The sequence below is a fragment of the Netta rufina genome (genome assembly GCF_964035555.1).
Source record: "Netta rufina genome assembly, chromosome: 3".
NCBI classification, from domain to species: Eukaryota; Metazoa; Chordata; class Aves; order Anseriformes; family Anatidae; genus Netta; species Netta rufina.
The window spans coordinates 61,552,854-61,566,324 of NC_140125.1; the positions used below are offsets into that span (position 1 = coordinate 61,552,854).

At 45.2% G+C, this 13,471-nt stretch overlaps 1 protein-coding gene across 1 annotated transcript; it reads left to right on the forward strand.

Moving 5' to 3' along the window:
- Positions 1-7,079: 7,079 nt before the first annotated feature.
- PRSS35 (serine protease 35) lies at positions 7,080-13,081 on the forward strand. Its single transcript, XM_084283275.1, has 2 exons — positions 7,080-7,216; positions 11,711-13,081. Exon 2 carries the CDS (start codon positions 11,726-11,728, stop codon positions 12,965-12,967), a length of 1,242 nt encoding a protein of 413 aa, XP_084139401.1. The 5' UTR covers positions 7,080-7,216; positions 11,711-11,725; the 3' UTR covers positions 12,968-13,081.
- The last annotated feature ends 390 nt before the right edge of the window (positions 13,082-13,471 follow it).

Below are 13,471 nucleotides of genomic sequence, written 5' to 3' on the forward strand. Positions count from 1 at the left end.
CAATCTAAAGGCTTGCAGAGGGAATGAGTATTTGGCTTTATCCAGGCAAAGTCAGTCCTTTTTCCAAAGCTTCTTCGAGTCTCTGGTCATGTACTTTTCTCCTCACATCAAAACGTCATTGATGCATATCGTCGTACTCTGTATACAATCTACAGTTCACTGTACTTTCCAGTAAATCTGGTGTTCTGAATACAGTGGGAATGTCAATTAGAGGAAACCATTTGTTTTGAAGTAGTAAACTCACAAAAATTGTGGGATTTTTGTTGGTGGTGGTTCCCCCCTCCCCCTCCCAGCCCAACTGTACCTGGCTGCAACTTGCCAACACATTATGAGTATAAAAATATTTGCCATCTGACACATCTCCAGAAATACCTCTCCTTGTGGAACTTTTCCATAAGGAAAATGTATATATGTATATTTACAAGTGTTTATATATGTATATATGTATATAATCTTCATGATGCTACATATTGGGTAAGACCTTTAGGTTCTGCTCTTCTAGCAATGATGAGTGAGCAACCAACTGTGCTCTTCTATTAAACATATGAATCTCAGCACAACGAGCCTGACCAGCGTCCTTTTTAGCTGCTGTTCCTAAGGGGAGTAAAGACTAGGAAAGGCAGGACTTTTTTTTTTTTTTTTTTTTTTTTTCCCCTCCTGGTCTATTATTTAAACATAAATCTAGTTCATAGACTCACATTGTGAGAATCAGGTTACAAACAGATGTCCTGAGTTTCACATCCCACCTTTCGTTTTCATCTTTAAGTTCCTGCGTTGATGACATCGCATCCATTGCTCTTATTCTTGTTTCTGGCGCCATACTCCCTTGTATACCTATAACCAATTTAAAAGTAAGAACTATCTTGCCAGCCTGCACTGTGATAGTCCATTGGTCTATACAGAATCCTCCTCAGCTAGCAATACTGTTGTCGTCTTCTTTCTCCTTTCTGTGCACACTCTTTAAAAATGATGCAGTTTATTGTGGTTCTTGTGTATTTTTCAGGTCCTCAATGCCAGGGTCTCTAACAGAGGTCTGTTTCATTCCGTGTCTTAGTCTAACCGGTCAGTATTGTGTCACAGGAACCTCTGAGCAGCACAATAACCAACCCCAACTGGTCCACATAACAAAAGGGCTTCTGTGGCAACAAGCTCCCACAGAAGAGACACTGCCATGGAGACCATTCTTGATCGTGTAAGAAAGATCTATTGTATTTCACATCCCTTTGTTCGGAAAGCAGTAGGAATTATCTCACAACCATTCATCATGAGCCAATGAGTTATCCCAAGTGTAGTGTTGGGGGACTGGAAAAGTGTTAAAGCTCATAAAAAAATTGTTTTCTTGGGTCAAGAAAAGTAGTAAGGAACTGAAACATATGCTATCAGCTGAACTGGAAGAGTACCCAGATGAAGTTTGAGAACTGAAGTGTGAAAAAAAGGGATTTACCTGCACTATCCACGTAATCACTTGCTTTGGAATAATGTATACTCATCAGTACCGGAGGGACTGAAAAAAAGAAAGGAACAGAGAGTAAAGCTGACTTATTCCCTACTCATCGAATATGGCTAGGGACTATGCATTGAACTTTCAATTTGGCTATAGGCATTTGCATTCTTTTTGACCTCCATGAACCACCCTCCCCCGACCTTTTTTTTTTTTCTCCTGAGTTGCACTTGCCTGTTTTCTTTTCTCACTGTTCATATGTGAAAGAGTATTTCGTGGGTAGGTATTTCTGCTGAGGCATAACGCACTACATGGAATACAATTCTGAGATAGTGGACAAGGCATTTTCTTGTTATGATCAAAAATTATTCGCATGTGTGCAAGACCCGCATGAGAGCAGAATGTTAGTCCAGTGTCATAAGGCCAGACTGCATTCCAGGAGTGGCTGCCCAGCCGGTACATCCACGCCCTGTGTATGCTGCCCAAATGGAAAGTTGAAGCTCCTATCTCAGATTTCTACATGCAAAAAATTCCAGGAAAATCTTATTTGGAAACACTTTGTAGCTCATTTGGAGGATTATCTACTTTAAGCTAAGAATATTGCAGTTCTGTAAATGCACTCAAATGCAAGGTACAAACCTGGTGGTAAAAACTTGTTTTATTTTCTTCATAGATATACAGGGATGAATTTTGATAGAAGTCAGTAGAATCTTGTTGTTAATGCTCATTTTCTTTTCACTTTCTCTTGTTTCTTTTTTAGATATCAGTCTTCCAAAGCTCAGTTCCAGCCGAATGTCTCTCAGTTGGTATATGATGTCAAACTTATTTTTGGAACATGTATAAATACCATAAGGGCTCACCAATCTTCTAATGAGATAAAATTACTTCTGAAGGATAAAATTAGCATGTTGGAACTTTTCCAACAATTATATTTTTACAGCCCTACCATATATATTATACAGTATGCTTCTAAAGAACCATTACTTGAAATATATATTCTTTGTTTCAAAATAGTTATTTTGAGGTAATTTTTAATATGAGAATTAACCCCCCCCCCCCCGAAATCTCTAAATTTGAACTAAAAATTATCCAAAATCTCATTATTTCAAGAAAGAAAATATTAGTAATGAAACTGGATTCAAGAACAAGGTTAAAAAAAAACAAACAAAATATATATATATATCTTATGTTCATTAACATAGTCTATTTTTTCCAAAATAACTTTTACAGACTTTTCATTTATCTTGAGAGCTTTCAGTGAGTGTCAGATATGAGATAGGAATGTCCTGATATGAGATAGGAGTGTGAAAGCAAGAGTCAAATCAATTATCATTAGCTGTTTCTTCCAGTTTTTACTGGAAAGCACAAAATAACCTACAGCAAATTCAGAAAGCAAAAGAGAGTGGAGCGATACAGCAGAAGCACACTGGTCCCATTACCCTGAGTTCACTAAACAGAAACAAACATTTGATAGCCAAATCTTCTGAAAAATAGGAAATGTAGTACTAAGCGGCCAATTCTTGTAGAGGTGAGAAGTACCAATAACAACCTGCTGTGCCCTGCACTATTCAGCATAATCATACATGATCTGGAAGGGATGAGTAGTTGGATCACAAAGCCTGGTGAGGTTACCAAGTTGTTGAGGTTAATAAAGACAAAGAGCTGATCTTGAAGAACTGCAGAAAAAGTTGGTGAAGGGGAATGACTGAGAAATAAGAAGGCAGATGTATTTTAATGTAGATAAATGCAAAATGGCCCACATGGGGAAAAATGATCCTTACTTCACATATGATTGCTGCTTCTCAGGAGAGAAAGTTCTGGAGTTTTGGAAATGGTTCCATAGGAGCACCAGCTTAGCGATCAACATCTGTCAAAATAAATAAATAAAAAAATTGCTACAAAGGTTCAGGAAATCAATAGAGAACAAAACAGAGAACATCACAGTACTGCCACAGAAATCGTATTTTGCTCGCATCTTGAGGTAAAGAATCATAGAACTAACTATTGGTTGAGAGGGACCTCTACAGGCCACGCAGGCCAGCCTTCCACCTGAAGCAGTGCTATTGCCTAGATAGTCAGATCAGGTCAGCTGTGGCTTTGTCTAGCTGACTGTTGGAAACTGCCATGGACAGAAACCATGTACCAATCTGAGTGGTACAGTTGGTACAACAGAAGGGAGAGGTCATTTAAAGGGACCTGGACAGGCTGGAGAAACGGGACCATGTGAACTGCATGAAGTTCAACAAGACTGAGTGCAAGGTACTGCACCTGAGTTGGGGCAATCCCAGACGTGAGGACAGACTGGGAGAAGATCTCATTGAGAGCAGCCCTGTGGAGAGAGACTTGGGGATTTTGGTGGACGAAAGGCTCAACATGAGCTAGCAGCATGTGCTAGCAGCCCAGAAGGCCAACTGCTCCTGGCCTGCATCAAGAGATGTGACCAGCAAGTCAAACGAGGTGATTGTCCCCCTCTGCTCTGCCCTCATGAGGCCCCACTCTGAGTGCTGCATTGAAGTCTGGGGCCCCCAGCACAAGAATATGGATCAGCTAGAGTGAGTCCAGAGGTGGGCTACAAAGATGATCAGAAGGCTGGAGCACCTCTCCTATGAAGAAAGGATGAGAGAGCTGGGGATATTGAGCCTGGAGAAGACTCCAGGGAGATCTCAGTGGGTTTATGTGACATGGTAGTGGGGGACCATAGGGGTGGCTTCTGTGAGAAGAAGCCAGTAGCTGCCCCATGTTAGACCAGGGGCCCACTGCTGCCCAGAGCTGAGCCAATAAGCAATGTTTTTTGCACCTCCGTAAGGGCATATTTAAGAAAGGAAGGAAAAAAATGCTGAAATAGTAGCTGGGAGAGAGAGAGCAGTGAGAAACAGCCCTGCAGACAACCAAGTCAGTGCAGAAGGAGTTGGAGGAGTTACTCCAGGTGCTGGAGCAGCAGTTCCCCTGCAGCCTGTAGAGAGGCCCCTGATGGAGCAGGCTGTCCCCCTGCAGCCCATGGGTCCCACATGGAGCAGATCTCCACGCTGCAGCCCCCCCATGGGTGGAGGAGCCCCCGGGGGAGCAGGTGGATGTGGCGTGGAGGAGGCTGGGGCCCATGGAGAGACCCCGCAGGAGCAGGCCCCGGGCCAGAGCTGCAGCCCGTGGAGAGGAGCCCATGCAGGAGCAGGGGGTCTGGGGGGAGCTGCCTCCCAGCCGTGGGGGCCCCGTGCTGGAGCAGTTTGCTCCTGGGGGATGGACCCCGTGGGACGGAGCCGTGTGGGAGCAGTGCTTGAGGAGCTGCTGCCTGTGGGCAGCCACTGCAGGCTCAGTTTGGGAAGGTTGGCATCCCATGGAAGGAACCCCAATAAATTATATGAATTTCCCAATGCTGAGTTTGTTTTGCCCATGATGATAACTGTTGAGTGATCTCCCTGTCCTTATCTCAACCCTTGAGCCCTTTCCATTGTATTTTCTCCCCCTTTCCCTTTGAGGAGGGGGAGTGAGAGAGCAGTTGTAGTGGACAACACTTGGTTGACCTGTGAAACTTGCCACCACAGGCAGCTGTGAATGCTAAAGGCCTACCTAGGTTTAAGGAAAGATGGCCAAGTGCCTGATAAAGAATCCCAGCAAAGGTTATTAGGTGAGTAGAAACTACATCTGCCACAGGAAATCTCTGAGTTTAAAATATTAGTGGTAGGGAAAGTGCTCAAAGGGACTACTTGATATAGAGCTTGATCTTGCCCTATACTAATTCTCTTTCAGAGCCTTTTGGTCTAGAAAAGCCTTTGGCCTGACCCAGTGTGAAAGTGATTATGTTCAAGAAATTGCTTGTAAAACATAACTACCTGGTAACATTAATTTCTATCCTCCCTTGTCAGCTAAACTGGGAACCCTTCAGCTCATTTTCTCAGGTACATAAATAATTAGTATTACACTTTTAAGTTGTACACACAAGCAGCAACAAAAGCAGACCTGCAAGAAAATTAACATTTTGAAGAAATCAACTCAAAGATTTTAAATGAAACTTTAGGCTGCAGTTCCTGGCCAATGCCTTGTTTCCAACCTACTTATATAATTAGTTCCACTAAATTTCAAAAGTTAAGTCTTCGAAAGGAAGGATATTCTTATGATTACGGCAACAAAATAGCACTCTGGAGATCTCAACTTGATCTCTAGCAATGCCACAAATTTCCTGCCGGTTTTGGCAAATCAAGAGGGCCATCGTCTAGCGCGAGCTGATTTCAGTAGAAGAACTCACTGAATTGACTCTGGTTAAGAGTCTGGTTGACTCTTGCAAAAGTCTTTAATGAGTGAATTTTTTCATGTGGTGCACCTGCACAGCACAGGAAGAACTGTGTTGTAGGGCAGGGGGCTGTGGGACACCAGCTGGGACTCCTGGTTCCTCCATGGGGGCCTGCAATGGTACAGGACCCACGGACCCCCAACCAAAGGTCTCTGCCTTGGCAAGGGTGAAGAAAAGGCACCAAAGCTCAGCTCCAGTGCTGGGTTTTCTGCCTGTCTACAACCACACGGGCTCCGGGAGCCTGGGCAGGGGAAGACAGAGGCATTAGACAGAGTGGGAGGAAGAGAGGGGAGAAGAGGAGGGAGGTGCTGGGAGGGCTGGGGCCCTGACGAGAGGGGCTGAGGCTCCTGAGGAGCGGACCCAGCATGGCCCGGGCGGGGAAGGCGCTGCGGGACCCCGAGGGAAGGGCGGGGAGACCCGGCCCGGCCCCAGCTGGTATCACCCCGTCTCTCCACGGCGCTGCGCCTCCCCGCCCCGTGCCTTCATCCCACCCGAGGGGATCTCCTCTCAGCCCTCCCCTTCTCTCCCTGCCGTCCTCCCTTGCAATTTTTTTTTTTTCTTCCCTTTTTCCATCCCCTCCCCCGCCCGGGAAGACCCGGCAGCTCCCCCCCGCCCCGTCCTCAGTAGCCGCGGGTCCTCGGCGGCGGCGGGTGCCGGGACCGGGGGCGGCGGGGCAGGGCAGGGCAGGACAGGGCAGGACAGGGCAGGGGGTCTCTCACAGCCTGGAGGTGGCCGCTTCCCCTCCCCTGGGCTCCGTCGGAGCCAGGTACGGCCCGGGGGGAGGCTGCCCGCACCTGGCCGGGGCGGCAGCCGCCGGGGAGCGGGGCAGGAGGAGGGCTGGGGGTGGCCGCGTCCTTGCCACCGGGCAAAATTTGGGGGGGCTGAGGGGTGTCGGTGCCTGGGGCTTGTGCAGGATTTGGTGTAAAGCCCCTGCCGCGTTAGCCTGAGGGATGCAGTTTTGATAGGACTGAAAAGCGACACGTTGCTCTGACCCTCTCCACCCCCCCCCCCCCTTTTTTTTTTCTTTTCTTTTTTAAACACGGGCGACTAGCAGGACAGACGAGAGGGGCACACTTATTCCCCTTTCAGGAGGTTTTGCCTCTGTACAGCTTCGGCTGTAGGCACGGAGGGAGCCTCTTCGCATTTCAAAACAACCTCTCCTTTAATTCTGATTCACCCCCGCAGTATTTGTGGTACCATTCCTGCTCTCTTTTTTGGAATTGACACTAATTTTATCCAGATTCGTCACCGCTGGGAGCAGATTTATCTCGGAATCGCAAGAGAGCTGTGCCAAGGTATTTAACTTTCAGGCTCGGGAGAGAGGGAACTCCTTTGGATCAGCCACAGCAAGGCAGAGCCTCCCGCGGTCACGCCTGAAAGCAGGACCAGAGGATGGCTAAGGAGCTTTAGCGAGTGGGAGCCTTCCCCTCCAGATCCTCGGCTTCTCCCAGGAAAACACCGGACTTCCAAGCGCTTGATGCACACAAACGGTGAGCAGAAGCGGAGCGGGTGATGAAAAAGCAAAGACCCAATTTTTTTTTCCCCCTCAATCTCTGTTTCTCTGCTGATGTCCCCCCAGGGCATCAGGCTCGGGCAGAGCCGCCGGGGACGGGGACCCAGGGCAAGTTCAGACCCGGCAGCCGCTCAGCTCGTCCCGGACCGCAGCGGGATGGGGCTGTGGGGTTGGGGATTTTCCCTCTTCGGCCCCCTCCCCAAACCTGGCAGGGGAGGAGGGCGCAGCCCCGGGCAGAGAGGAGCGGGGGCTGCCTGGTGGCGAGCCCCGGGGCTGGGAGAGGCTCCCGGAGAGGGCTGAGCAGGGTTGCAAAGAAAGTTGCAAAGCGCTCGTGCTCTGCCTCTTGGCCCCGAAAGGAGCCGTGCCGGTCTGAGCCGTGCCGAGCCGAGCTGTCCCGTGCCGGTCTGAGCCCAGCCCAACCGAGCTGTGCCCGTCCAAGAAGTACCGAGCCGTGCCGTGCCGGTTTGAGCCCAGCCGAGTCGTGCTGTGCTGAGCCGGTCCGAGCCGTGCCGAGCCGTGCTGAGCCGTGCCGCTGTCCGGGCGCGCCACCCAGCGGCTGCCGACACAGGGTGGCCGGGGGTTCTCCCTGCCCCCGTGGGGAAACAGAGATCATTTTTCGTTCTTTATTTTTTTTTTCCATTTATTTTCTTTTATTTTGTTTCTTTTTTATTATTTTAATTTCCTTTTTTTTTTTTTTTTTTTTTTGGGGTGTAATTTCAGGAACCCACAAGAGTTTTCAAAAAGCCTTGTAAAATTTGTTCTTCTTATGCCTACTGAAGCAGCTTAAATTTTGTAAGAGCCAGGAGTCGCTGTGTTTTTTTTATTTTTTATTTTTTCTCCATAAGCGGGAGTGCAGGATGAAATCTGTGCACTGACATCCAGAGGAGTGAAGGGAGCAGTGGTGGATAGGGTTAGGGTGATGGCTTCTTGCAGGAAGTATGAGATTTCCAAAAATGTCCTCCCTTTTGCTTTGTCAGTGCACAACTGTCAATTCCAGCTTTCAGACCATTTAAAGAACAAGGCCAAAAGCAGTTAAGGAGCTGGGTAGTGTTTCAGCTTATCATATTTTGTGGTCTGAGAACTGCATCTGAATTTTTGCAAGTCTAATGTGAATTGTGCTGACTTTCCTACAAGCCCAGGCTGCTCTGAACAAACCAAGATAAAACACCATGAGGCAGTAGGACAAAACTTTTCTTCTGTTTGAGCTACACTGACAAATAAATTCAGCCTGGGGTAGCCTGAAGGGAAGCATAGTCCAGGACTGCTAGTCTACAAACCTTCTGATCATTTGAAGTGCATTCTTCCGGAGTTATATAGGTCATACTGACGATATTTAAATGATATCCTGAAGAGGCAGAACACAGGTATGTTTCATAAGTGCAGAAACAGTTAATGATAGAAACAGGACGTGAGAAGAGCTGAAAATGCCTTTACATGCATGGCAGCTGGAATGAGGACAGAGTCCTTGCACTTATCCACTGGGCTTGGTAATCAGGGGGAAAGTATCAAAATTTTCACAACACCAAGACTCTCTTTCATTTTCTGGTTTTTATCTTCTTCTGTCTTCTCTGAAGCAATTCATCCTGTCATAAAGGCAGAGCTGACTGAAGGCTTCTAATTACTGTAAGCCAACCCAAAATTTATATGGGAAAAGAGCAAAGAAAAAGAGAGGGCAGAGCCTGGGGTTTGGAGGAAGAGCAAAGAACAGCGTGGCAGAAAGTGAGAGTAAGATTTTGGGGATCTTTTTGTCCTCCCAGCTTATAGCCTTATTCCTTCTCCCCTTCTCTCACCATGCAGTCATGTCTTTGCAGCCATCTACACAATTCCATCCTTGCTACCTGGCAAGAGAAATCCCTGCGTTCCCCCCTGTGCCAACAGCCTGTGCTGGCCATAGCAACTGTTGTCTTTTCCTGTGCTTGATGTTGTCCTAGCTTAAGCAGTAAAGTTCTGGTTAGTAAACAGACCTTGAGTGCCTGGCTGTAAATGACAATGCTGCCTACTGGGACCACTCTGCCCTGTAATGAAAATTACCATTTTCATCAAGCTCCTTGGCTTGGGCTTCTTCCAGTTCTACTGAAGCATAGTTGCCCATTTAGTTCATTACAAAAAACAAGTAGCTCATTATAAATGATGGAAACCATGGTGTCCAAGACTGTCTTTATAAGTACTGAGCACTTGAGTATAGTGTTTCAAACAGGAGGCTCTGATGCATCTATTCAGGGTTGTGTGTTTTGTTTTGTTTTATTCTTTTTAAAGAGTGGCTGAAAGGAGGCAGGGTACTTACCCATTTGCTTGTAGGATGTCTCTGTGCAAAGCAAATTTCGTTATGAATCCAGCTGGGAAGGCTTCAGCCATCTCAGTGGAATGACATCAACCGAGGCACTTCTAAGACTTTCTATATGAACTAGCAGTTAGTGAATTAACTTTCCTTAGTGCTCACAAAATTCAGCTACAGAAAACTATCAAACACCCAGAGCCTGAAGAAGAGCCAAGAACGGGAGGAGCATTTTAGGAAGAGAACCTAGAAAAGGCATTCTCAAGCCTGATGGAAGCAGCGAGTTTCTTCATACCTTGTATCTCTTCAACAGCTATGTTAGGACAAAGCATATTAAAATCAGAATTTCCACATTAATATCACATGATTTACCATCAAGTCATGTTAGCCTCTGACAGGCTCAATGTGAAAAAAAGGAGATGCTTTCTAATGTAAGTAGTTAAGCAGTGGAAACCTTCGATGGAGAAAATTGTGGATACAAGATTTTGTGGGGGTTCAAGGGAAGACTGGGTAACCTATGGAAGAGAAATCCACTGAGGTTTACTCACACTACAGAAACTACCTCTGGCTTAAATTCCATGAGGTGCAAGTGGTTTTAAGTGAAGAGAATATGAGGGAGAAGGGCCATACCTGGTTGCTCTATTCATGTGCTTTGTGGTAGGCATCCGCATTTGGCCAGCATCAGAAACAAGATGTTAGGCTAGATGGACCTATGATCAGGCCAGGAAAACCATTCCTACGTTCTTATCATAGAGAATTTATTTTGACACCTTATTATTTATCTATAAATATGTAAAATTAGAATTCCTCTTCAAATTTAGTACTAATTAAGCAATAATAAAACAATACTTTGAAAGTAATGCTGCATATAAAACTTAGTGCTTACATATGTGCATTTTTGCAATACCAATAAACTAGACTGGTATGGCCAAGTGCTGTCTCCCTGCAAAATCTTGCTACTGGGATGACTGCTCTGCTTTCAAAATCCTCAAATATCTTTCAGTATGATTACATGCACCCCAGAGCTTAGGCCTGTGAGTCACTGTAATTTCCAGATGTCTTACAAAAGTTCACACATCTTCTCCAAAACCTGAGTTAGCTACTTTAAAGCCAGGGTAATTATATATATGGTATTGTAAACTGTGTTTCAAGTATATCCAAGTAAGTAAACTCCAGGCCAAAGTCAGTGTTCCATGCAGGTTAAGGTGAAAAGTATCAAAAGCTACACCAACACAAAACTGCCCTCTGAATTTGGCTTTAGAATCAACAAGCTGCATTTGAGCCATAGTGCATAGTTAGCTAAAAAGTGATAGCTGTTACCTCTCACAGGCAAGAACTATGTCTACATGGTGTAGATGCCTCAAAATTATAGTTGTTGGTCCATTGTTTGGCTTTTAAAGTGATGTTACCACTTTTTTTTCCATGTTACACACATGCTCCTCTGTTTTTTTCATGCTGTATCTTTAGCTAGCCTGTAACCAGGTTATTTCACTGTGTGGGGCTACTCATTCTAAACAAAGCTCAAGAAAATGCAAGAGGTTGTCTTTGCCCTGATTTATACTCCCATCACAATGCAAACCAGAAAGCTTAACCACATACATACCCTTGAATTGCTTGGCTTTTAAAGTTTAATCATAGGCTCTTTCTTTCTACACAGCTGAGGTTTCCATGTAATTGGAATAAAGGATATGAGAATGGAGTGCAGCTTTCCTGATGGCAGCGGTTAGTAGCTGGTTAATGCCACTGATAGCACTGCAGCCAAAGGAGAAAAATGGTATTTTCAGTAATGTTTTGAGCTCAAAATCAAGAGTTCTGAGTTCGGTTTCTGGCTCTGCCACAGACTTCTAGCAATTTCACATTCTTTCTGCATGTTTCCCAGCTACGGATGAGTATAATATGTTTTGTTTTGTTTTGTTTTGTTTTTGTCTTTCTGATTTAAAGTGTTAGCTCTTTGTGTGGTGTGTCACCCTATCTAGGTGGGCCTATCCACATGTGACCATAAGACACAGACAGTAGATTTTCTGCAGACTTTGTGGGATCCTGCAGGAAAAAGGCATGCCATGAGTCAGCAGACTTCTCCCTCCTACTTGGCTGGGCTTTCCTGTGTGTATATATTGCATGATTATGTTTTTAAGATACTGAGATAACTGCATGTATTTCAACTGCATATTTTCAAATCTCTCTGTCTTGTTTTAGAAAAAAATAGACAAAATGGAGCACATGTTACTGCTCTTCATATTTTTCTTGCCTACATTGGGTCTTGCTAATGGAACAGAAACTGAACAAGATTTTACTTGGCACTTAAAGAAGATTCCTCAAATTGTGAGTGAAAGAACTTTCTCCCTTGACAGCCCTAAATTCGAAGCAAAACCCAACTTAGAGCTGAACAGCGTATGTGGAATTGAGTGTCAAAGAAAATTGCCAGTGCCCAGTTTGTCTGACTTGAAGAACCTCTTATCCTATGAGACTGTTTTCGAGAATGGCACGCGGACCCTGACTGAAGTGAATGTCCTTGGACTAACACCTGTTTCAGCTGGAAACACAACTACACATAAGTCATTGAGGAAGAAAAGGCAGATATATGGAACAGACAGTAGGTTCAGCATCTACGACAAACGCTTTATGACCAACTTTCCCTTCAACACAGCTGTGAAGGTCTCCACTGGCTGTAGTGGCATTCTCATTTCCCCCAAGCACGTGCTAACAGCTGCCCACTGCCTGCATAACGGCAAGGATTATGTTAAAGGCAGCAAAAGACTGAGGGTGGGCCTGATGAAAACAAAGTCCAGAGGTGATGGCAGGAGACGCAAAGGAGCTAAGAGAAGTAGGAGAGAAGCTTCTGAGGCCCAAGAGGATCCTAAAGTTGACACAGGACTGAGGCGGCGATCCAAAGGTGGTGGGAGAAAGCAGAGGAGATCTGGGAGAAAGCAGGAGACCTCGGATGGCATGCCCTCCTTCCAGTGGACCAGAGTGAAGAGTACCCACATCCCAAAAGGCTGGTTTAAGGGTGTCTCTGGGGATATTGCCCTGGATTACGATTATGCTGTTCTTGAGCTCAAGCGTCCCCACAAAAGGAAATACATGGAACTAGGAATCAGCCCAACCATCAAAATGATGCCTGGGAGCATGATCCACTTCTCAGGTTTTGACAACGACCGATCTGGGCAGCTGGTCTACAGATTTTGTAGCATTTCTGATGAGTCCAATGATCTCTTTTATCAGTATTGTGATGCTGAGCCCGGCTCCACTGGATCTGGCATCTATCTCCGTCTTAAGGAGCCAAACAAAAAGAAGTGGAAACGCAAGATCATTGCTGTTTATTCGGGCCATCAGTGGGTGGATGTCAATGGGGAACAGCAGGATTATAATGTAGCAGTAAGAATTACTCCTCTTAAATATGCCCAGATTTGTTTCTGGATACATGGGAATGACGAGAATTGCACACAAGGCTGAAGAGAGCTGAAATTAACTTGCCTAGCACCCAAATTATAATAGAGTGAAAATCTTCTGCCAGCAGTTACCGAAAGAACATCACTCTACGTCAGGATGCTTTTGAACTCAAAGCTTGCAAGTAATGTTACGGTGACTTGAGTAATGCTGAATGGTTGGGGAGCGGGTAGAGTTGTCAAACAAAGTATTTTTAATTGTAATCAACCCTAGATCTGCACTTAAAAGCCCAAACTATATTTATATCCGCAATTGTGATAAATTCAAATCGTTCATGTCAGAAAAAAAAATGACTACACTTGTATGTCATTTTTTTTTCCCCAAGGGAAGGATTGAAGCTTCTCAAACTGGTATCCAACAATATATGTTTTTTCAATGGATTTTCTTTTCTCAGGGTTCAGTTCCAATTCTTCAAATTCAAGTTTTGTGTACATCACTTTACCGTCTGTGCAGAATGATCCAGAGTACTGCATGAGATCAAGAAATTATTCTGGCATTTTCTGAAGACCA

Coding starts and splice junctions, on each gene's coding strand:
- PRSS35 (XM_084283275.1), top strand. CDS start 11,726: ATGGAGCACATGTTACTGCTCTTCATATTTTTCTTGCCTACATTGGGT.